The 22,896-nt window shown below is 46.1% G+C and overlaps 1 protein-coding gene across 2 annotated transcripts in view; it reads right to left on the bottom strand.

The window, feature by feature from the left end:
- Positions 1–22,896, bottom strand: part of LOC126353355 (facilitated trehalose transporter Tret1-like) — a 308,377-nt gene continuing 285,481 nt past the window's right edge. For both annotated transcript variants that reach the window (XM_050002757.1, XM_050002758.1), the window contains exons 4-5: positions 19,508–20,068; positions 1–6,327 (exon numbers count right to left, since the gene is read on the bottom strand). In XM_050002757.1, the coding sequence (XP_049858714.1) occupies positions 5,731–6,327; positions 19,508–20,068 (1,158 nt within the window). In that variant the 3' untranslated portion in view covers positions 1–5,730. The remainder of the gene's footprint in view (positions 6,328–19,507; positions 20,069–22,896) is intronic.

Consider the following 22,896-nt stretch of genomic DNA (forward strand, 5'->3'; position numbering starts at 1 on the left):
TTTAGTTCTTTAATTATTTTATACTTTTAATTTAACTAACTGACAAGCACTTCATGTGTCTAGTTTTTCATAGTATTACAATAACGAACACATAAATTGTTTTCTTTGTACACGAGACGAAAAGCTGATATTATTACACTTAAAAGTTTTGAACAATAGTATCTATGTTTTAATTAAAGCTAAAAAGGCATGCATTTATGAGATATGGTCAGGAACCACTTTTGTGATTGACAGGTGAACATGTACTGTGTATGATACTGTGTCTGATGTGTATTTTTAAGAAATATATTGTTCATTGATTTTTTACTACATTTATCTCACTGAAATTACACTTCCTTATGTATAGTTTGCATGAAATATCACTGTAACAAACGTTTTATGTTGAATTTCTTCATCTGATGAAAAAAATTAAACTATCATCTATAGTAGTTTGTTCTATTTTCCTACTTGAACTGTGCATTAACAAAGCAAATTATGAACTTCCTTACAATAGGTAAAAGGGTCATGTTTTTCATACGAGAATATTTCTTCTTTGTCAGAGGATATAAAGTTACTTGCAAGCTAGCGAAAAGCAGAAGTTACAAGCAGAAGAAGAAGTGCGCTTCACACAACGAAAAATTGTACTATCCTGTGACTATAATATCAGTCAATTTATACAAAAGGCTCAGTGTTACGCTGTATAGGGATATGAAATGGAATGATTGGCCAGTCCTGGGTAAAACAGGTATATTGTTTTAGTGGTAGAATACAGGGGAAATGCAATCAGTCTACACAGGGGATTGCTTACAAATCACTCGTGTGGCCCACCCTAGAAAATTGGTCAAGTATGTGCGACCCATACAACATAAAACAAGCTTTGGATATTTAACGTATACATAGACGGGTAGCACAAATGGTCACATGTTTCTTTGGCCTGTCGGGCAGCATTACAGAGACGCGTAGGAATGTGAACTCGCAAACTCTTGGGGATCGACGTAAACTGTCCAAATAAAGCCTACTTACAGAGTTTCAGGAACCGGCTTTAAATGATGATACTGCAAACTCTACGTATCACATCCGTAGGTATCGAGAGGACAATGTTAGATTAATTAGAAGACGCATGGAGGCATTTAAAGAATCATTCTTCCCGCTTTCCATGCGTGACTGGAAAAGAAGAAAACTCTAATACTTTGTTCAGTGAGACGTAACCTCTACCATGCACTTCACAGTGGTTTGCAGAGGGTAGATGTAGATGTAGAATCAGTACCAGCATTGCTTGTTTCCACAGCAGCGCTGTAGCAATAACACAGCAGTGAAACAGTTCAGCAAATCCCTATATAAAGAGACAGACTTCTCACAGGCAAACGAAGAGAAATTTGGCCAATCTGCGAGGGAAGAAAGTAAATATCATAAGATTTTCTGACAACCTTAATATCAGATAAGATAAAACTCTGTGTTACTGAATCTGACATTTAAGTCGTATTTCCAGCTGCTATAACCATTTTAATGTCATCAGTTCTACATAAAGAAAACAATGTAATACTTCACGACGTAGCACTTCGGAACCCCGGAACATTTTGTGAAGTGGTATCTACAGGGTAGAAACAAAACAAACATCGTCCGGACAGGCCTTGAAAAGTCGACGGTACCGACCGGCCGCCTCGTCATCCTCAGATCTTAGACATCACCGGATGCGGTTATACGGAGGGGCATGTGGTCAGCACACCGCTCTCCCAGCCGTTGTCAATTCTCGTGACCGGCCCCGCTACCTTCCAGCCAAGTAGCTCCTCAGGTGACCTCACAAGGAGTGAGTGCACCCCGCTTGACAACAACACTCGGTAGACACGGATGGTGACACATCTAAGTGCCGGCCAAACCCAACAGCGCTTAACTTCGGTGATCTGAGGGGAACAGGTGTTATCACTGTGGCAAGCCGTTGGCATCTGTGGGGTCCGTTTTCGGAAAATTAGAGCGAACGTATTATATGAATTCGCTAGCTTCAGCTGCTGCCTCTGTTTTGGAAGGAGTATTGGGATTTTGTAGACACTAGCTTTCATGAATGGAGATTCTTTCTTTCGGTTTATATTTTGAATGTATTACTGAAGTTTAACGGCATTATCTGCACTAATTTTTAGGGACATATTTAGGAAACTTTCTTCTAAAGATTTTCACCGTAGCCTCTCAGAATCAGTCACTGCAGTGACTCTCAGCTTCATTCACAACAGTAAAATGTGTGATATCCACGACATGCCACATCTGAAAATCTGTACGTTTTCGTCTCGAATATTATTTTATATTTCACATTTTAAATAGGTCACGTTGTTGTGACGTTGAATCTAACAAGGCTGACCACTCGGTTACTTATCCTGCGGTATTCCAACTTAGACGTTGCTGTCACTGTTTTCTTAATACTGTGTGTGCTTAAATTAAGAATGAAAAAATAAATCCATGTTTCTTTAATGTAAACCCGTTGGTTTCGCCTGCAGTGCTGGTACTGGGAACACTATGCAACATACAGCCAGAATGAATGAGCCATCAAATATGTGCGTGTATGGGCATGGAACAAAAACACAACTACATATTTTCAACCATATTCGTGCGATCAACAAAACGTATCAACTTTCTAAATGGTTGTAGAATTTATTTCGTAGGTGACTTAATCACGGATTAGACAGAAGCAATCTCTTTATATCTGCACGATATGGTACCGCTCCCTTATGCCTTCGAAAGCAGGTTAAGAAAATGAGAAACGATAAAACAAACGACGGAGAACAGTGCACTGCCCGCCTGAATATGTGACTCTACATCCTGAGTAGCTGTCTTCCCTATACGTTCAATGTATTGTTTCTGACGGGCCTCTATTCCCTGTCAATTCGAAGTGATCCGATTTTTCATCACACACTCTATATTCTTTGCGAAGGATATCGAAAATAATCCTTTACATCTGCAGAAAACAGAATTGTGTGAAGGGGTTGGTGTTGTATCTGTTTTATACAATTTATATGGGATCTTCATTCATAATAAAGTAAATGCAAGAGTACGTCTACTTTTTAAGCAGATACTGTTACCCAGATATACGGCCCAGACTAGTTTTACGTAATTGACTACAGTATTTGTAATTAATTTTGGTTTTTGATTTTGACGGGTTCTGGAAATTATTAACAGAAATAAAACAATAGGACTAAATTTCGGTAATGTAACTTGAAAGTGCTTATATTCACTAGAATGATGCTCACCTAAACGCATCTATAAGGACAATCGATGGGACAATTTTAACTACTTAAAGCAGTTGGCTCCCAATGCTTTCAGATTTGTTCACCGCACAACAAAGGAGAACACTGCCTCTGAGCGAGTTTGTGAAAAAATGGAACAAAAACTATCCAAACTCGTATAGACCCACATACCCTCCTACCAAAACGGTGGGATTAAGATCAGTGTTTGAGAAAGCCATGAAACAATTCATGAAGAGTTAGATCAGAAGAAAATTTTGGAGATGACAAGAAAATAATAATAATCATCAACTTGTATGAAATCCTGTCTATCCTTCTTAACAAATTATATCAACTAATTCGGGCCCAGCTATATATGTATCACAAGCACAGTATTTGTTTCACGACGGAAAACACAAATGTAGCTTCATAATTAGAATTAATGACCTGAGTGATCGGATTGATGTGTGCACAGTCAAACAGATTGTAGAAAGCTGAATCTGTAGGAGGGCAATAACTCTCTGCACCTTCTTTCCAGCCATTTTACTATATCATCTTACTTAAATAATGGGCAATAATTATTACCCATATATTTTAGTTAGCTGTTAACAGTCTTTTCGATGCGCACAATGGCAACGAAAGGGAAAATGAGTTCTCAGAAGTGTTTATTTGTGTGTGTGTGTGTATGTGTGTATGTGTGTATGTGTGTGTGTGTGTGTGTGTGTGTGTGTGTGTTTTAGGGAGGGAGGAATAGGGAGGGAGGAAGGGGGAAGGGAGAAATGGGGAGAGAGAGAGAGAGACAGAGAGAGAGAGAGACAGAGAGAAAGAGAGAGAATTTGATGATTTCAATGATTAACGCACCAACTGCGACTACAATGTTCTTTTCCACACGATTTTCTGTATCGTCACACTGAAACATTGGTGGGCGCTGACGGTTTGCTAGATGATTTTTCCTTAATTTCATTCAACAATGTCAAATGGTGCAAGATCTTGGTAGTCTTAAGGAAAATAGGTGGAAGCTGTATAGTAACATGGCTGAAAACATTATGTACAAAAATCAGGAGGGAACAGTTAGAACTGAAATCCATAAACGAAGTGATCGGATTGAAAAGAAAGTAAGGAAGGGATGCAATCTTCCGGCAGAAGTGTTCAATCTACACATCGTACAAACAATAACAGAAGTAGGAGTTAGGTTCACAGGTGGGACTGAGAGTGAAAGGATACCAACTGTGAGATTCATTGGTGACAGTGCAATCCTCGCTGAAGGTGAAGAAGAATTACAGGATCTGTTGAATGGAATAATCAGTATAGTGAGTACATAATATGGATTGAGGGCAATCAGAAGGAAGACGGGAGTGATGAGGAGTAGCAGAAATGAAATAAGCGATAAACTTCACATCGGAATTTGTGACCACGAAGTAGATGAAGTGAAGGAATTCTGCTATGTTAGAAGTTAAACGACACACTGCGGAAAAAGCAAAGTCAAAATAAGGCTAGGACAGAAGAAGAGGGCATTCGTACCAAACATCGACCTCAATTTGATGAAGAAATCTCTAAGAGCGCATGTTTGAGGCACAGTATTGAATCGATGTGAATGATGGGTTGTGGGAGAAACGGAAAAGAAGAGACTCGAAGTATTTGAGATGTGGTGCTATAGAAGGATATTGTAAATTAGTTGGACTAAATATAGTAATGTCGTGTGACGAGGGCCTCCCGTCGGGTAGACCGCTCGCCTGGTACAAGTCTTTCGATTTGACGCCACTTCGGCGACTTGCGCGTCGATGGGGGTGAAATGATGATGACTAGGACAACACAACACCCAGTTCCTGAGCGGAGAAAATCGCCGACCCAGCCGGGAATCGAAACCGGGCCCTTAGGACTGACAGCCTGTCGAGCTGACCACTTTTTTTTTATCGTTGAGTTTGGTCGTTGCGGACGTCACGTGACATCCGTTAAACTCCGACTGTTGATCCTTCCACTCAGTGACCACTCAGCTACCGGGGACGGACATTAGTTAGACTGATAACGTAAGAACACGGTTCGTAGAATCAGAGAAGAAAGGAACACATAGAGAACACATTCAAGAAAAAGCGACAGGATGATAGGACATGTATCAATGCATCAAGAAACAGATGGAGTTGCAGAGGGGAGTAGGGGAGGAGATCGGAATACACTCAACAAATAATTGAGGGTGTTGAGTGCAAGTACTAGTTTCCGATGAAGAGATAAGCAGAGAAGAAGAAGTCGTGGTAGACAGCGTCAAACGAGTGAAAAGATTGTCGACCCAAACTAGATAGTACCATAGTAAGTTGCCGATAGCCTCTGTAAGGGGGAAAGTCAACAACAATTTCAGTGTATTATTGAAACTTGCAAGTGACTCATGGGAGATTGTGTGTGTGTGTGTGTGTGTGTGTGTGTGTGTGTGTGTGTAGACAAGAGAGACAGATGATTCATCTCTATCAACTGCGGCAGAAGTGTTCTTCTAATGGGGACAAAAGCATAGTCCCTTTTCAGTCTTGGTGCGACAGAAAACCACCAGCTGCTAGACATGTCCTGACGTCTGGTCGGTCCCTTGCACGTTGTCGCAGCTGCCGGAACTTATGCAGCAGGAGGTGCCGCCCTGCCTCGACAGGTGGCACTGTATCTGGTGGCCCGTGAGGCCGCGCGTCTCCGGGAGCAGCGCCGTGACGAAGACTGTGTAGGCGGCGCAGATGCAGCCCAGGACCCAGTAGGCGGCCGACGTGCCGAAGAGGCGGACGAACTCGTCGAAGAAGCCGGTCATGAGGGCGCACGCGAGCCAGCTGACGGAGGTGGCGGCGCCGACGGCCCAGCGCTTGTCTCCGGGCGGCAGCAGCTCGGCGATCAGCAGCCACGACAGCGGGCCCAGCCCCACGGCGAAGCCGATGAGGAAGAGGTTGATGGCCACGAGCGGCAGCCAGCCGGCCGCGAGCTGCAGCCATGGCCAGCCCTGGTGCACCGCCAGCGTCAAGTGCGAGAACGTCATCAGCAGCCCGGAGCTGATCATCAGCGGGCGACGACCCGCGTTCTCCACCAGCACCGACGAGAATCCGGTCGCCACGAATTGGATGGCACCCGTTATCACCATCGACAGCTGCGGGGAGATGGACGTCCCTGCTTCCTGTATAACATAAAGCACGTCTTCCAGGAACCAAATGCCGAATCTCACCCATCGAAAGTAACACCTCTAAAGGGAAAGGAAAGAAGTGGCCCTACAGGGGCTTTTACTGACAGTTAGACATTATGACGATCGCCACTTGTACACAGAAGCATATGCCTTAGATATAAAGTCCCTTTACACCTGAACTAAAAGAACTCCGTCTTCAGGCCAAAAGTGGCCCATCGGGACCAGCCGACCGCCGTGTAGTCCTCAGCTGAGGATGAAGATAGGAGGGGCATGTGGTCAGCACACCACTCTCCCAGTCGTTATGATGGTTTTCTTTGACGGGAGCCGCCACTATTCAGTCGAGTAGCTCCTCAGTTGGCATCACGAGGCTGAGTGTACCCCGAAAAATGGCAACAGCTCATCGCAGCCAGGATGGTCAATTCGGGAGGACGACAGATCAATCCCGCGTCCAACCATCCTGATTTAAGTTTTCCGTGATTTCCCTAAATCGCTCCAGACAAATGCCGGGATGGTTCCTTTAAAAGGTCACGGCCGACTTTCTTTCCCGTCCCTCCCTAATCCGACGAGACCGATGACCTCGCTGTCTGGTCTGCTCCCCCACACAATCCAATCCAGATGGTCACCCATCCAAGTGCCGGCCACGCCCGACAGCGCTTAACTTCGTTGATCTGACGGGAACCGGTGAATCCACTGCGGCAAGGCCGTTGCCACACCTGAACTAAAAGAGTGTAACAAAGTGTCACAATAACATATTTACGATTTCAACATCTCGTTCTGATCATTCACCACATGAATTGCAAGGTGATTGGCCACACAACTGCCGCGTGACTGCCCTGGGAGGAGAATAAACTCTGTGCCTGGAACAACTGATTGATTGTCTCTGCCTGTTCGGTGAAGAACATTGACAGGTACCAGAGATCACTTTGGAGTAACACTTAGTGACAAGTTTGGATTCATGAAGGGAGGCATAACAACGAAAATATGAGACAAGTGATGGATATATTTCGTGATGGTTCTGTAAGGAGCTCCAAATCATAAGAGTTCGATCATGTGGTAGACAGATGACCGCCCCGTTAGCTGAGTGGTCGTTGTGGCGGACCGCCACACCAAGGGGCCCGGGTTCCATCCCCAGTTGGGTTGGAGATTTTCCCCCCTGAGGAACTGGGTGTTGTGTTGTCTCAATCATCATCATCTCATACCCATCGACACGCAAGTCTGCAAAGTGGCGTCAGTTCGAAAGACTTGCACCAGGCGACTAGTCTGCCCAACGGACGGCCCTAGCAACACGACATTTCATTTTTTCATGTGGTAAAAGAAAGGTTTTCGCTTGACACATGTATTACATGTCCGCCACTCTGTGTGGTCCATCAATCTGAAAGGAAATAAGTACTGGAATTACTGTATCGGCATGGGGTCACCCTACAAGTCAACCAGAATGTGTGCTGCAGAACCTGGAAGTAAATGGAGCACTGTGTGTTACTCCATATGAAAAAGGACTTAGCTGCTAATGCAGATGAGTAGGAGGACATGGAAGCGTATCATGCCGTGCACTGATAATTGTGGTACACCCATTACCGCGTCTAATACCGTGTAACAAAACCGTTGACCTCAAAATCCATTCGTCCAGAAATTGATAAATACAGGTCCTGCATGGTTTTCAATAAAATCTTATGTCATTCTTCCTGCAAAATAGCGGCAAGTTTAAGTAACAATGATGGAGATGAATGGCGGTCACGCACCATTTGCTCTAAAATAGGCCACAAAAGCTCAGTGATATTGACACCTTGTGACTATGGTGGTTAGGGAAGACGAAAAAATTCATCCATCCTTGTGCCTACAGAAACAATTCTGAAGTTTTCTTGGAACACAGCATTGCTATTGGCGAACTAACATTGCACCGTGAGATGTACCGGATCAGCCAAAATGTTGAAAACCATGGTACCCAAGGAATACCACGATATGCCTGGCCAAATAATCACCGGCATCCTCACAATTTTCTCTCTTGGAACATAAATTCGCTCAGAATTTGGGAACAGTGTGCAACAAGACTCATCCGACCAAATAGCTCTCTTCCATTGCTCTATAGCTCAGGTTTTATTGCTTTGTCACCACGTTTTCTTGTTACAGGCATTTGTATCGCCGTTGTGTGGTTTTGGAATTCCAACTCTCCCTGAAATTCCCTGCTTTTGAAGCACCCTTCGTGTTGGAAATCTTTGGTAAGATCCAGTGGGACCAAACTGCTGAGGTCACAGTTCTCTAAGGATACACTACTTAATCTAGCTTAAACTAACTTACGGGAAGAGCAACACACACACCCATGCCCGACGGAGGACCCGAACCTCCGACGGGGAGAGGCTCGCTGTTCATGACAAGCCGCCCAAGACCGCACGGCTATCCAACACGGCTCTTCGTCTTGTTTTGGTGCTGACAGGGTTTGCAAATGCGACATTCAGCTCTGCAGTGACTTTTTCAGCTGTCGTCCTGCTATATTTCGTCATCTCTTCAATGCTGGACTCGCATTCGGGAGGACGACGGTTCAATCCCGTGTCCGGCCATCCTGATTTAGGTTTTCCGTGACTTCCCTAAATCGTTCCAGGCAAATGCCAGGTGGTTCCTTTGATACGGCACGGCCGACTTCTTTCCCAATGCTTCCCTAATCCGATGAGACCGATTACCTCGCTGTCTATTCTCCTCCCCCAAACAACCCAAACCAACCTCTTTAATGACCGTCTGCCGCAATTAGTCAGTTCACTTTAGTCCGTGTTGCGACTTAGCGGATGATGTTTTATCGCTCTCCCTGTATGCGGAATACATTTTTGATACGGTGTCTCCTGAAACATCAAACACGGAAGCACCCACCACTCGAGCACCAACCATTTGGCCACGCTCGAATTCAGTTGGTTCCGATGTAACACACTCATAGTTACAGAGAGCGCAGTTTGGACCACGACTGACACGTATTGACGACAGCGCACAGCTGCCGTTCGAGGTCAGGCACAAAAAAAAAATGTTCAAATGTGTGTGAAATCTTATGAGGCTTAACTGCTAAGGTCATCAGTCCCTAAGCTGACACACTACTTAACCTAAATTATCCTAAGGAAAAACAAACACACCCATGCCCGAGGGAGGGCTCGAGCCTCTGCCGGGACCAGCCGCACAGCCCATGACTGCAGCGCCTTAGACCGGGTCAGGTACAAAAACCCATACTACAGGCTTGGCTAGCATCAGCATATATGTTCACGCATACATTTCTCATGGTGCTCCCATATTTTTGTCCAACTATATTTCGTCACCATATGGAGGCACATCCGGGGAGTGACGGAGATAGCCTTTGCGTGAAACATTGTTCCGCTTTATGCTGCCATGACTGCAACAAGTACACCACATTTCACAGTTAATAAAATTTTCCAGGATATTATGCCCTCGTGGTTGAATGGATTTCACTTTAAAACCCGATGTTTCGTTCCCATCTGCGGAGAACATTTTCAAGGGGGCTCGTAGCTTTGCTGAATGTTTGCTGACTCAGTAGTGTTCAGTAGCGAGCCACGGTGTTAATCGAACATTCATAAAAGCTACGAGCCCCCTTGAAAATGTCTTCCGCAGATGGAGGCGAGACGTCGGGTTTTAAAGTGAAATCCATTCGACCACGGCGTAATAGCCCGGAACATTTTATTAATTGTGATATTTCCGGCCGTTAAAGTTTACATTTTACAATTACGCCACTTTTGGCAGTTGACGCTCTGCAGGAGGTAAAAATCCAGCCCACGTGCTGGATCGATAGTTCAAGATCGATGTCATTCTTGAAATCTTCGTAGAGTAATGGGTATTCCATGCGATTTCGCAATTGCAGCCGGATGACGTCTTATCATGATATTCCGGTTGACTACCAGGTGAGTTTACACTGGCGATTGCTGAGCGTATTGGTCAGATAAAACTGGCAGCATCTCCACAGGGCATCATGCGACTTCAGATTGTGCTGCGGTTGTGTAGATAAGGAGGGGCTTTGACTGCCTGCGTAGAGTGTTATGTCTGCGTACTTTGTAAATAAGCAAGAGTCGCCAAAGGTCTTGTGAAGGTCAGTTTTGGACGTTTAAGAAGTGAATTTAGGACTTCATCGCCTAATGAACTGATGTGGGCTGAAGAAGACGTTCCGTATAGAATCTGATGGATTTTATGTGGATGATTGAACAGATGGTTGGTAGCACTACGTGTTGTCTAAAGCGTTGAGATTATAGGGGCGAGCGTTCGTTGTGCAAAACTTTTCTCTAAATACGGCATTCTTCCGAAGTGTGTGTCGGAGGCCAGTCACCACGCTTCCGCGGTACACGTGGTAGCACTACAAATACTCAGTTTTGCGATATTTTATAGTGGATCACCCTTAGAGAGCGGTTACAATTGGTAAAATAGAGCGAAACTTGTTGACTGGTTATGTGTGACACCAATGTCTATCGTAAGACGAAGTGGAACTTTGGTGTCCGTCTCGGGCCTTGTAGCAGCAACTGGCATGGTTTTGCGTGCATGTATGTGGTGACTGCATGACCGCCCTCTGTCGGGTTTAACGTCCTCTATTAAATGTTACTCCATCTGAGGCGAAGTGGGAATTCGTAACGGAATTTTTGATTGCACGTCCATTGTCGATCTGTAGACACACAGAGTTAAGATCTGGTGGTCAAAATAACAAAATTGACTGTCTCTGGACATGATATTTGGTAAAAAAAAATTGTATTTGCGAGGATATTAAACAAATAACCGAATCCTACGCCTATACAAGTTAAAAGCCACCATCATAATTAAAGAGGTTATCCTAGAATCGTATTCTGTACATACCTTAATGAATGATTCGAAGAGAGATCATACTGTGGCCAAGATTTGCGTTTGCACGGCATTTCTCGCATATTAACCTAACGTTTCAGGTAAATTAGGCATAAATTAAATTAGGCATACTCTTAAACAAACATGTTCATGTAATCTCTAGGCCACCTACAAAGTACTTTGCTCTTCCCTGCTCGGTAAAAGATGATGTGGGCTTGCGGAAGACAGGACTCTACAGAATACAATATCGATATGGCAAAGCCTCCTTTATGCGGATCACGTGGACAATTCATGAAATGTGCTTGTGACATGAACACCGCACTCGCCTTTCACAGCAAGGTTCAGACTGATGTAGCTGAACACTGTATCTAGGCGGAACACTTCATGCATTATTATGAAGCGAAAATCACGGCTATGAAGAGATCCTTCTGAGATTCAGTTATTAAGGAACGTGTGGAAATACGTGGAAGAGCGCACAAATCGTTATGGCAACGTTTAACAAATACAGTAATAGATACCGCTGATTTCCCTGATATAGCAACAAACATAAAATTTGCTACTAAACTCAAGCCTAGCGACAGTTAATTTTATTATTTTGACCACCGTAGCTACGCATTCAACTGAACAAACTGCAAAAAGGTAGGAAATTAAGGAGATGGGACCTGGATAAACTGAAAGAACCAGAGGTTGTACAGAGTTTCAGGGAGAGCATAAGGGAACAATTGACAGGAATAGGGGAAAGAAATACAGTAGAAGAAGAATGGGTAGCTTTGAGGGATGAAGTAGTGAAGGCAGCAGAGGATCAAGTAGGTAAAAAGATAAGGGCTAGTAGAAATCCTTGGGTAACAGAAGAAATATTGAATTTAATTGATGAAAGGAGAAAATATAAAAATGCAGTAAATGAAGCAGGCAAAAAGGAATACAAACGTCTCAAAAATGAGATCGACAGGAAGTGCAAAATGGCTAAGCAGGGATGGCTAGGTGACAAATGTAAGGATGTAGAGGCTTATCTCACTAGGGGTAAGATAGATACTGCCTACAGGAAAATTAAAGAGACCTTTGTAGATAAGAGAACCACTTGTATGAACATCAAGAGCTCAGATGGAAACCCAGTTCTAAGCAAAGAAGGGAAAGCAGAAAGGTGGAAGGAGTATATAGAGGGTCTATACAAGGGCGATGTACTTGAGGACAATATTATGGAAATGGAAGAGGATTAGATGAAGATGAAATGGGAGATATGATATTGCGTGAAGAGTTTGACAGAGCACTGAAAGACCTGAGTCGAAACAAGGCCCCCGGAGTAGACAACATTCCATTGGAACTACTGACGACCTTGGGAGATCCAGTCCTGACAAAACTCTACCATTTGGTGAGCAAGATGTATGAAACAGGCGAAATACCCTCAGACTTCAAGAAGAATATAATAATTCCAATCCCAAAGAAAGCAGGTGTTGAAAGATGTGAAAATTACCGAACAATCAGTTTAATAAGCCACAGCTGCAAAATACTAACACGAATTCTTTACAGACGAATGGAAAAACTAGTAGAAGCCGACCTCGGGAACGATCAGTTTGGATTCCGTAGAAATACTGGAACACGTGAGGCAATACTGACCCTACGACTTATCTTAGAAGCTAGATTAAGGAAAGGCAAACCTACATTTCTAGCATTTGTAGACTTAGAGAAAGCTTTTGACAATGTAGACTGAAATACTCTCTTTCAAATTCTAAAGGTGGCAGGGGTAAAATACAGGGAGCGAAAGGCTATTTACAATTTGTACAGAAACCACATGGCAGTTATAAGAATCGAGGGACATGAAAGATAAGTAGTGATTGGGAAGGGAGTGAGACAGGGTTGTAGCCTCTCCCCGATGTTATTCAATCTGCATATTGAGCAAGCAGTAAAGGAAACAAAAGAAAAATCCGGAGTAGGTATTAAAATCCATGGAGAAGAAATAAAAACTTTGAGGTTCGCCGATGACATTGTAATTCTGTCAGAGACAACAAAGAACTTGGAAGAGCAGTTGAATGGAATGGATAGTGTCTTTAAAGGAGGATATAAGATGAACATCAACAAAAGCAAAACGAGGATAATGGAATGTAGTCGAATTAAGTCGGGTGATGCTGAGGGAATTAGATTACGAAATGAGACACTTGAAGTAGTAAAGAAGTTTTGCTATTTGGGGAGCAAAATAACTGATGGTGGTCGAAGTAGAGAGGATATAAAATGTAGACTGGCAATGGCAAGGAAAGCGTTCCTGATGAAGAGAAATTTGTTAACATCGAGTATAGATTTAAGTGTCAGGAAGTCATTTCTGAAAGTATTTGTATGGAGTGTAGCCATGTATGGAAGTGAAACATGGACGATAAATAGTTTGGACAAGAAGAGAATAGAATCTTTCGAAATGTGGTGCTACAGAAAAATGCTGAAGGTTACTATGGTAGATCACATAACTAATGAGGAGGTATTGAATAGGATTGGGGAGAAGAGAAGTTTGTGGCACAACTTGACAAAAAGAAGGGACCGGTTGGTAGGACATGTGTTGAGGCATCAAGGGATCACAAATTTAGCATTGGAGGGCAGTGTGGAGGGTAAAAATCGTAGAGGGACACCAAGACATGAATACACCAAGCAGATTCAGAAGGATGTAGGTTTCAGTAGGTACTGGGAGATGAAGAAGCTTGCACAGGATAGAGTAGCATGGAGAGCTGCATCAAACCAGTCTCAGGACTGAATACCACAACAACAACAACAACGACAGCTACTCATTTCGCTTGAGGCTATCCACACAATACTACTGTAACGCACGCTTCTGGAGCAACATTTTATTGAGGCATCTGGATGCGACAGAGATCGGTCAAACAACAAAAGACTAAGCTCATGCTCCTCTGCGCTAGTATTTTGAACACGGTGTTAGGGCATTCCTATCACAAACTTCTAGGACTTGTAGAGGGGAGAGGGTACATAATATTTTCAAAAGGAACCAACGTTCGGAAACGTCATTGAACGACGCTACAGAGCGTAACGGAGCGTCAACTTCATAAGAGCTGGGGACTGTAAATGTATGTAGAAGTAGGGTTGTCCGTGATGATGTTAGAAACTTTCAAGGAATATGGAGAAAAATAAATGTGTCAGTTTGAGGTAAGGATCCCTGTACCGGTAACGAACGAATCAATAGTTAAAATCGAAAACCGTTCTGATACTTCTGACAGTGGAATACATGCACCGTTACTCTTGTTGCTACGATTGTAGGGTAGGCAACGATCAGAGGTGGTAGTATGGACCAAAACAAGAAAAAATGTCTGGTAAACATGGGCTCTATATTGCATATCTTACGAGGTATGAGCACTTGTTCAATAGACGAGATGCGTTTCACTCTAGCGAAGATGAAAATATGCTCACAGCATTTCAGAGCCATAATTTACTGAATATTTTTACTTGTTTTCATCCATACTGGCAGTTGCGCACCTTACATTCTTAGCGAAAACGGCACCGGTTCGTGTATTACATTGTCAGAGGTAGTAGAATGATTTTTGCTTGTAGCTTTCAACTCTTCGTTTCCAAACCATGGGCCTTTACCTCAAATTGGTACGTTTATCCGTCTACACCAGTCTTGAAAGTCTCTAATAACATCAGAGAGGCACCCTGTATGTACATAGGAGGTAACAATTACTGAACGATATGAAGAAAAACGTAAATTACACTCCTGGAAATCGAAAAAACAACACATTGACACCGGTGTGTCAGACCCACCATACTTGCTCTGGACACAGCGAGAGGGCTGTACAAGCAATGATCACACGCACGGCACAGCGGACACACCAGGAACCGCGATGTTGGTCGTCGAATGGCGATAGTTGCGCAGCATTTGTGCACCGCCGCCGTCAGTGTCAGCCAGTTTGCCGTGGCATACGGAGCTCCATCGCAGTCTTTAACACTGGCAGCATGCCGCGACAGCGTGGACGTGAACCGTATGTGCAGTTGACGGACTTTGAGCGAGGGCGTATAGTGGGCATGTCGGAGGCCGGGTGGACGTACCGCCGAATTGCTCAACACGTGGGGCGTCAGGTCTCCACAGTACATCGATGTTGTCGCCAGTGGTCGGCGGAAGGTGCACGTGCCCGTCGACCTGGGACCGGACCGCAGCGGCGCACGGATGCACGCCAAGACCGTAGGATCCTACGCAGTGCCGTAGGGGACCGCACCGCCACTTCCCAGCAAATTAGGGACACTGTTGCTCCTGGGGTATCGGCGAGGACCATTCGCAACCGTCTCCATGAAGCTGGGCTACGGTCCCGCACACCATTAGGCTGTCTTCCGCTCACCCCCCAACATCGTGCAGCCCGCCTCCAGTGGTGTCGCTACAGGTGTGAATGGAGGGACGAATGGAGACGTGTCGTCTTCAGCGATGAGAGTCGCTTCTGCCTTGGTGCCAATGATGGTCGTATGCGTGTTTGGCGCCGTGCAGGTGAGCGCCACAATCAGGACTGCATACGACTGAGGCACACAGGGCCAACACCCGGCATCATGGTGTGGGGAGCGATCTCCTACACTGGCCGTACACCTCTGGTGATCGTCGATGGGACACTGAATAGTACACGGTACATCCAAACCGTCATCGAACCCATCGTTCTACCATTCCTAGACCGGCAAGGGAACTTGCTGTTCCAACAGGACAATGCACGTCCGTATGTATCCCGTGCCACCCAACGTGATCTAGAAGGTGTAAGTCAACTACCCTGGCCAGCAAGATCTCCGGATCTGTCCCCCATTGAGCATGTTTGGGACTGTATGAAGCGTCGTCTCACGCGCTCTGCACGTCCAGCACGAACGCTGGTTCCAACTGAGGCGCCAGGTGGAAATGGTATGGCAAGCCGTTCCACAGGACTACATCCAGCATCTCTAAGATCGTCTCCATGGGAGAATAGCAGCCTGCATTCCTGCGAAAGGTGGATATACACTATACTAGTGCCGACATTGTGCATGCTCTGTTGCCTGTGTCTATGTGCCTGTGGTTCTGTCAGTGTGATCATGTGATGTATATGACCCCAGGAATGTGTCAATAAAGTTTCCCCTTCCTGGGACAATGAATTCACGGTGTTCTTATTTCAATTTCCAGGAGTGTAGTTACAAACTATGGCGTGCACACGCTTTATTCAACATGTAAACGTTGTTGCATATATTCTGATTTAGGGTATGACCTGTTCGATACGCCTCCCATCATTGGCGATGACGTCACGCAGACGAATGGCGAAATGATGCGTGACCCGCTGAAGTATCGTGACATCGATGCGGTCGATGACCTCCTGAATGGCTGTTTTCAGCTCGGAAATGGTTTCGAGGTTAGTGCTGTACGTCTTATCTTTAATATTGCCCCACAGAAAGGAGTCGCGTGTGTTCAGATCCGGGGAATTTGGTGGCCAGTCGAGGCCCGTGCCAGAGGCCATTCGGTACCCCAGGGTCAGAATGCGGTCCCCAAAGTGCTCCTCCAGGACGTCAAAGACCCTCTACTTCTATGGGGTCGAGCTCCATCTTGCATGAACCATATCTAGTCGAAATTAGAGTCACTTTGGATAACGGAGATTAAGGAATATCGCACCGAATATTCCGTGACTGGACACTGCACATTACACAGTGAGGGTGAAGATACTTCTTGATGGCGAAATGCGGATTCTCAGTCCACATATGAGCCAAGTTTGCTTATAGACTAGCCCATCCAAATGAATGTGGCTTCGTCGCTAAATCAGACCACGCATGCACGTGCTAATTCCCATCATGCCCCGCGGGCAAGTCCTAGAAGTGTGTAATGGGAATTTCCGAACAACCTGTATAAAGCAACGACGTGCAATATCAGTCTCCAATGTGAAACTCACATGAAGACGTCATATTGACTGGTCAGCCCATATATCGTGACCCACTGTCGACTTTATGCGTTTACAGTCTAAACATTTCAGGAGCTAGATAGAATGTCTTTATTGTCACCTTGCTTTCAGCATATCAAGTTAGGTTTGGAATTATGTCTGTTACTCATTGCTGTACAGACATTTCTGAATTAGTTCACTGGTAATGAGTGTGTAACATTAACTCTGTCACACGTGTCCGGTCAGAGACTCAACATCGATCTTGAGTTTCAGCACGCTACTTGGTTCTCGGTGGTGATCTGCCTAGTTTGTGGTAGGCTAAATACACTGATGAGGCAAAGAAACTGGTACACCTGCGTAAAGCCGTGTAGGCTTCTGCGATCACGCTCAAGTGCCGCAAAGCGACGTCTCATGGACTCGACTACTGTCTGAAGTAGTGCTGAAGGGAACTGACGCCATGAATCCTCCAGAGCTGTCCGTAAATCCGTAAGTGTACGAATGGCGCAGATCTCTTCTGAACAGCACGTTGATAGCTATCCCAGATATGCCCAATAATGTTCATGTCTGGGGAGTTGGTTGGCCAGCGGAAGTGTTTAAAATCAGAAGAGTGTTCCTGGAGCCACTCTGTGGCAATTCTGGACATGTGGGGTGTCGCATTTTCGTCCTGGAATTGTCCACGTCCGTTGGAATGCACAATGGACATAAATGTATGCAGGTGATCGGATAGGATGCTTACGTATGTGTCACCAGTCAGAGTCGTATCTAGATGTATCAGAGGTCCCGTATCCCTCAAGGTGCACACGCCCCACACCATTAGAAAGCATACACCTGCTTCAACAGTCCCCTGCTGACACGCAGGGTCGACTGATTCATATGGTTGTCCAAATACCCATACACATCCATCCGCACGATACAACTAGAAACGAGACTCGTCCGACCAGGCAACACGTTTCCAGTCATCAATAGTCCAATGTCAGTGTAATCGGGACTAGGGTACGCTAATGGGCCTTCGGCTCAGAAACCCACGGTCGACGATGTTGCGTTGAATGGTTCGCATGCTGACAATTGTCGAGAGCCCAGCACTGAAGCCTGCAGCAATTAACGGAAGGACTGGACTTCCGTCAAGTTGAATGATTCTCTTCTGTTATGATTAGTCCCGTTCGTGTAGGATCTTTTTCCTGCTGCAGCGTTGCCGGATATTTGATGTTTTGCCAGATTCCTGATATTCATGGTACGCTCGTGAAATGGTCGCACGGGAAAATCCTCCCTTCATTGCTACCTCGGAGATGCTGTGTCTCATTGCTCATGCGCTGACTGTTCAAAATGGTTCAAATGGTTCTGAGCAGTATGGGACTTAACGTCTATGGTCATCAGTCCCCTAGAACGTAGAACTACTTAAACCTAACTAACCTAAGGACAGCACACAACACCCAGGCATCACGAGGCAGAAAAAATCCCTGACCCCGCCGGGATTCGAACCCGGGAACCCGGACGTGGGAAGCGAGAGCGCTGACTGTAACACCATGTTCAAACTCACTCAACTCTTGGTAACCTGACATTGCAGCAGCAGTAACCGATCTAACAACAGCGCCAGATTTTGTTGTATTGGCCGGCCGTTGTGGCCGAGCGGTTCTAGGCGCTTCAGGCTGCAACAGCGTGACCGCTACGGTCGCAGGTTCGAATCCTGGCTCGGGCATGCATGTGTTTGATGTTGTTAGGTTAGTTAGGTTTAAGTAGTTCTAAGTTCTAGCGGACTGATGACCTAAGATGTTTAGCCCCATATTTTTCAGAGCCATTTGAACCATTTGCGAAAATATTTTGTTGAGCCCAACCTACATAGATAGGAATGACCATAAAAATAAAATAAGAGAAATCAGAGCTCGAACAGAAACATTTAGGTGTTCGTTTTTCCCGTGCGCTGCTCGGAAGTGAAATGGTAGAGAGATAGTATGATCGTGGTTCGATGAACCCTCTGCCAAGCACTTAAATGTGAATTACAGATTTCAAATGGCTCTGATCAGTATGCGATTTAACTTCTGAGGTCATCAGTCGCCTAGAACTTAGAACTAATTAATCCTAACTAACCTAAGGACCGATGACCTCAGATGTTAAGTCCCATAGTGCTCAGAGCCATTTGAACCTTTTTTTCTTTTTTGTTTTGAACGTCTCCAGTGTACCCAGATGTGGAAAGTTGTTTCATTCAGTGGAATTGTCATTACTCTTCTGTGTGCTTCACTGACCTCTAAGTCTAAATATTCCGCGTTTTTCATGTTCTTCCTATCGTACAACTGTCACAAATATTTGGTTGTTGTTGTATCCGTAAGTAGCAATTTCCGGTTCCAATGATGGAAATTCATCATGGCAGCATGAAGACGGAAACTGCTCGCCAAAAACGGCAAATATTAGACGGGTTCTATGTGGCAAATTAACTGAAATCTAGCAGCAAAATCTGCAATATGTTCCGGAAGTTACGCAAGCAGATAAACTGTAAATATAACAACCTGGAATATGTCGACGGTGTAGAAGAGTATGGCGTCTATGCCACTGAGCTGCTGGAAGGCCATGAGCGAGAAGACCAAGATGCAGGCGCGCGCCGTGGGCTTCTTCTCGGCGAGCGCCTGGACGCTGCGCTGCCCCTGCTCCCAGCGCTGACCCTGCCCGTCCCGGTGGCGCTGCTGCTGCCGCTTCAGCTGCTGCGTCTCGGTCAGCACGGGCACCAGCTCTGCAGAGCCGTGGTCCAGCCGCAGCCAGGCGGCCGCCCGCTGCGCCTCGTCGTGCTTGCCGCGGCCGCGCAGGTACTCGGGGGACTCCGGCATCGTGAAGAAGGCGACGCAGAAGCAGAGCGGCAGCGCGGCCATGGCGGCCGTGAGCCAGCGCACGGGCAGCACGATGCCCAGCCCGTACACCACCAGCAGGCCGGCGGCCAGCATGAGGTCCAGCAGCGTGCCCAGCGCGCCGCGGATCTCCAGCGCCGCCACCTCCTCGGCGTACAGCGGCGCGATCGTCGTCACGCCGGCCGACGCCAGGCCGCACACCAGCCGGCCGACCATCAGCAACGAAACCTGACCACACAACAGGCTCTTCTCGTAATCCAATATCCTACTGACACGTCCGTGTTTGTGGACAACTGTGGACGCAGACGTGTTTTATGTAGCAGAATAATTTGATTGTCCTTGTTCCACTTCTTCGAAGTTTTTGCTGTTAGGCCTTGTGAGGCCAACTGACGAGCTACTTGTTCAGAAATAGTGACACCGGCCACAAGAACTGAAGACGTCCGGGAGAGTGGTGTGCTGACCACACGCGCCTCCATAGCCGCGTCTGGTGCCGCCTGAGGGCTGAGGACGACACGGCGGCCAGTCGTTACCGCTGGGCCTTCTACGCCTGTTCGGACGATTCAAAAAAATGGTTCAAATGGCTCTGAGCACTATGGGACGCAACATCTAAGGTCATCAGTCCCCTAGACTTAGAACTACACCGATCGAGGTCGCGCAGTGGTTAAACACTGGACTTGCATTCAGGAGGACGACAATTCAATCCCGCGTTCGGCCATCCTGATTTAGGTTTTCCGTGATTTCCTTAAATCACTCCAGGCTAATGCCGGAATGGTTCCTTTGAAAGGGCACGGCCGACTTCCTTCCCTAATCCGACGAGACCGATGACCTCGCTGTCTGGCCTCCCCCAAACAACCGAACCGAACCGAACTTAGGACTACTTAAACCTAAGGACATCACACACATCCATGCCCGAGGCAGGATTCGAACCTGCGACCGTAGCACCAGTGCGGTTTCGATCTGGAGCGCCGAGAACCGCTCGGCCACCGCGGCCGGCTGTTCGGACGATTCTTTGTTTGTTTGTGTCCATATAATACACCACAGTTAATCGCGAGGGTTTGTATTATCACTGCTGTGGATTTTCCCACACACAGTCGGACAACTATAAAAAGGATAAAAAAGGAAAATGAAAAGATCGTGTGGCATTGTTGGCCGGTAGGTTCCGTCGGGGGAAGTTCGGCCGTGGGTTGCAAGTCCTATTTCAGGCGACGCCACTTTCGGTGACTTTTTTGTCGGTGATGATATTGATGAGGACAACACAACACCCAGTCCACGATCGGAGAAAATTTCCGACCCGCCCGGGAATCGAACTCGGGCTCGCTGCATGAGAAGCAAGCACGTTACCATTTTTTTTTTAATCTCATTTTGTTCGCCATCGTTAGTTGCATCTGCTCGGGGCGGACGGTCGTAAGACTCCCGTTGTAGTTCGTCGTTGATCGGTTAACTCAGATTTTTATTACAGAGGACAGCTAACCCTCTGACCGAACACGCTGACCTACCGTGAACTCAGCTAAGCAGGTGGACGAATATTTATAAAAAGAGCCTGAAAGGTCGATAGTAAAGCATAATCGTTTGTAGGCTACAGTCTCTCTCATTCCGAGACATCTCTTTTCTTGTTGGTTTGGATCCCATGGCTTTCGTGTCAATGTGTAATCGATCGATTCAGGAGCTCCGAAATCAGTGCTATGTAGAATAAAAATCCTAAAGAGGGTCAAAGCTTCAGGCCCGGTAGGCATTGTAGCGGAAGTAGTGCAATTCCTCGCCCCCAGTTGCTTGCGCCTCTCACTAAGTTGGATAATGAGTGCTCGAGGCTCAAGAAATTCCCCTCTATATGGAAAAAGGCAAATGTGGTGATTATAAAGAAAGGTCCAGACAAAGACCTAAGAGAGATAAAATCGCATAAGCCCATCTGTTTGCTGGACTTGCTGCGAAATCTTTTTCAGAGGCTGCTGGCAGACAGACCGAGAGCACACCGTGTGCTGTGCGGGATGAATGACACAGTTCGGCTTTCAGTCGGGGCCATCGGCGTTGACGCACTCGCCCCACACAATTACATAGTCGGCATCATGGAGGATGTTAGAGGTGCTTTTGACAGCCTGTGGTGGCCTTCGTTCTTCTCCTGCCTGCGGGAGAAGGAGTACCCTTGGCCGCTATAAGAGTGTCTTAGGATTTATTGTGAAGAAAGAGAGGTCTGGCTATCGTCTGCTAGCGGGAAAATCGTAGAAGATTAGCAAAGGGGTGTCCAGAGGACTCTGTCCTGGGGCCACTCTTGTGGGATGTCATCATGGAACCTCTTCTGGACATCTGGAACTATAGTGATGATGTGCTATAGCTCATAGCCTACGCAGAACCCCCCCCCCCCCCCCCTCCGTGTTGCTATGCGGTCGTAGCCGCGAAGAATTGGAGCCAAAAGTGGAAACGGCCATGTCATGTCAATCTGGACAGTATGGTGCTGCAGGGCAAAGATGGCGATAGTATCCACCTACTACTAAAAGGACAAGTCACCAGAAATCCCCCAGTCAGAACAGACGGCTCACCAGTTCTTCGGCGCCGCGACGCCCGATACTTGGGAGTAGTCGACGAGAAGTGGACCTACGCGACACACATAGGCACCGCAACCCAGAGGTCGCTGGAATTGGTCATAAACGTTTTTACCTGCCAGTGGACCTGATAAAGCTGTACCATAACAGGACCCTAACATCCATCGCAGGGTAGGGTTCAGAAGTCTGAGCAGACAGGGTCACGAGGGTCATGCCTGCCATGGTCGTGAGAAGGGTGCAGCGTAATATACTCCTGCGCTCGGTAGGGGCATACAGAACAACTCCTGGGGAGGAAGGGGGGCGGGGGCACTGTTATTGTTAATGGGTCTTGGTATAAAGATCAGGGAGCAGGCAGCTTGGTTCTAAGCAAAGAGAGAAAAAGAGAGAAAATATTTCAAATAATGGGAGTCCACTAGGAGACAAAGCCAAAATGAAAAGAAGGGGTAAGAAACCATGGCAGGAGCAGTGGGATGGGAATGAAACTGGATCCAGAACTTATAAGTTGCTGCCGAACATCAG

Source organism: Schistocerca gregaria, chromosome 1 (assembly GCF_023897955.1).
Source record: "Schistocerca gregaria isolate iqSchGreg1 chromosome 1, iqSchGreg1.2, whole genome shotgun sequence".
Taxonomy (NCBI): Eukaryota; Metazoa; Arthropoda; class Insecta; order Orthoptera; family Acrididae; genus Schistocerca; species Schistocerca gregaria.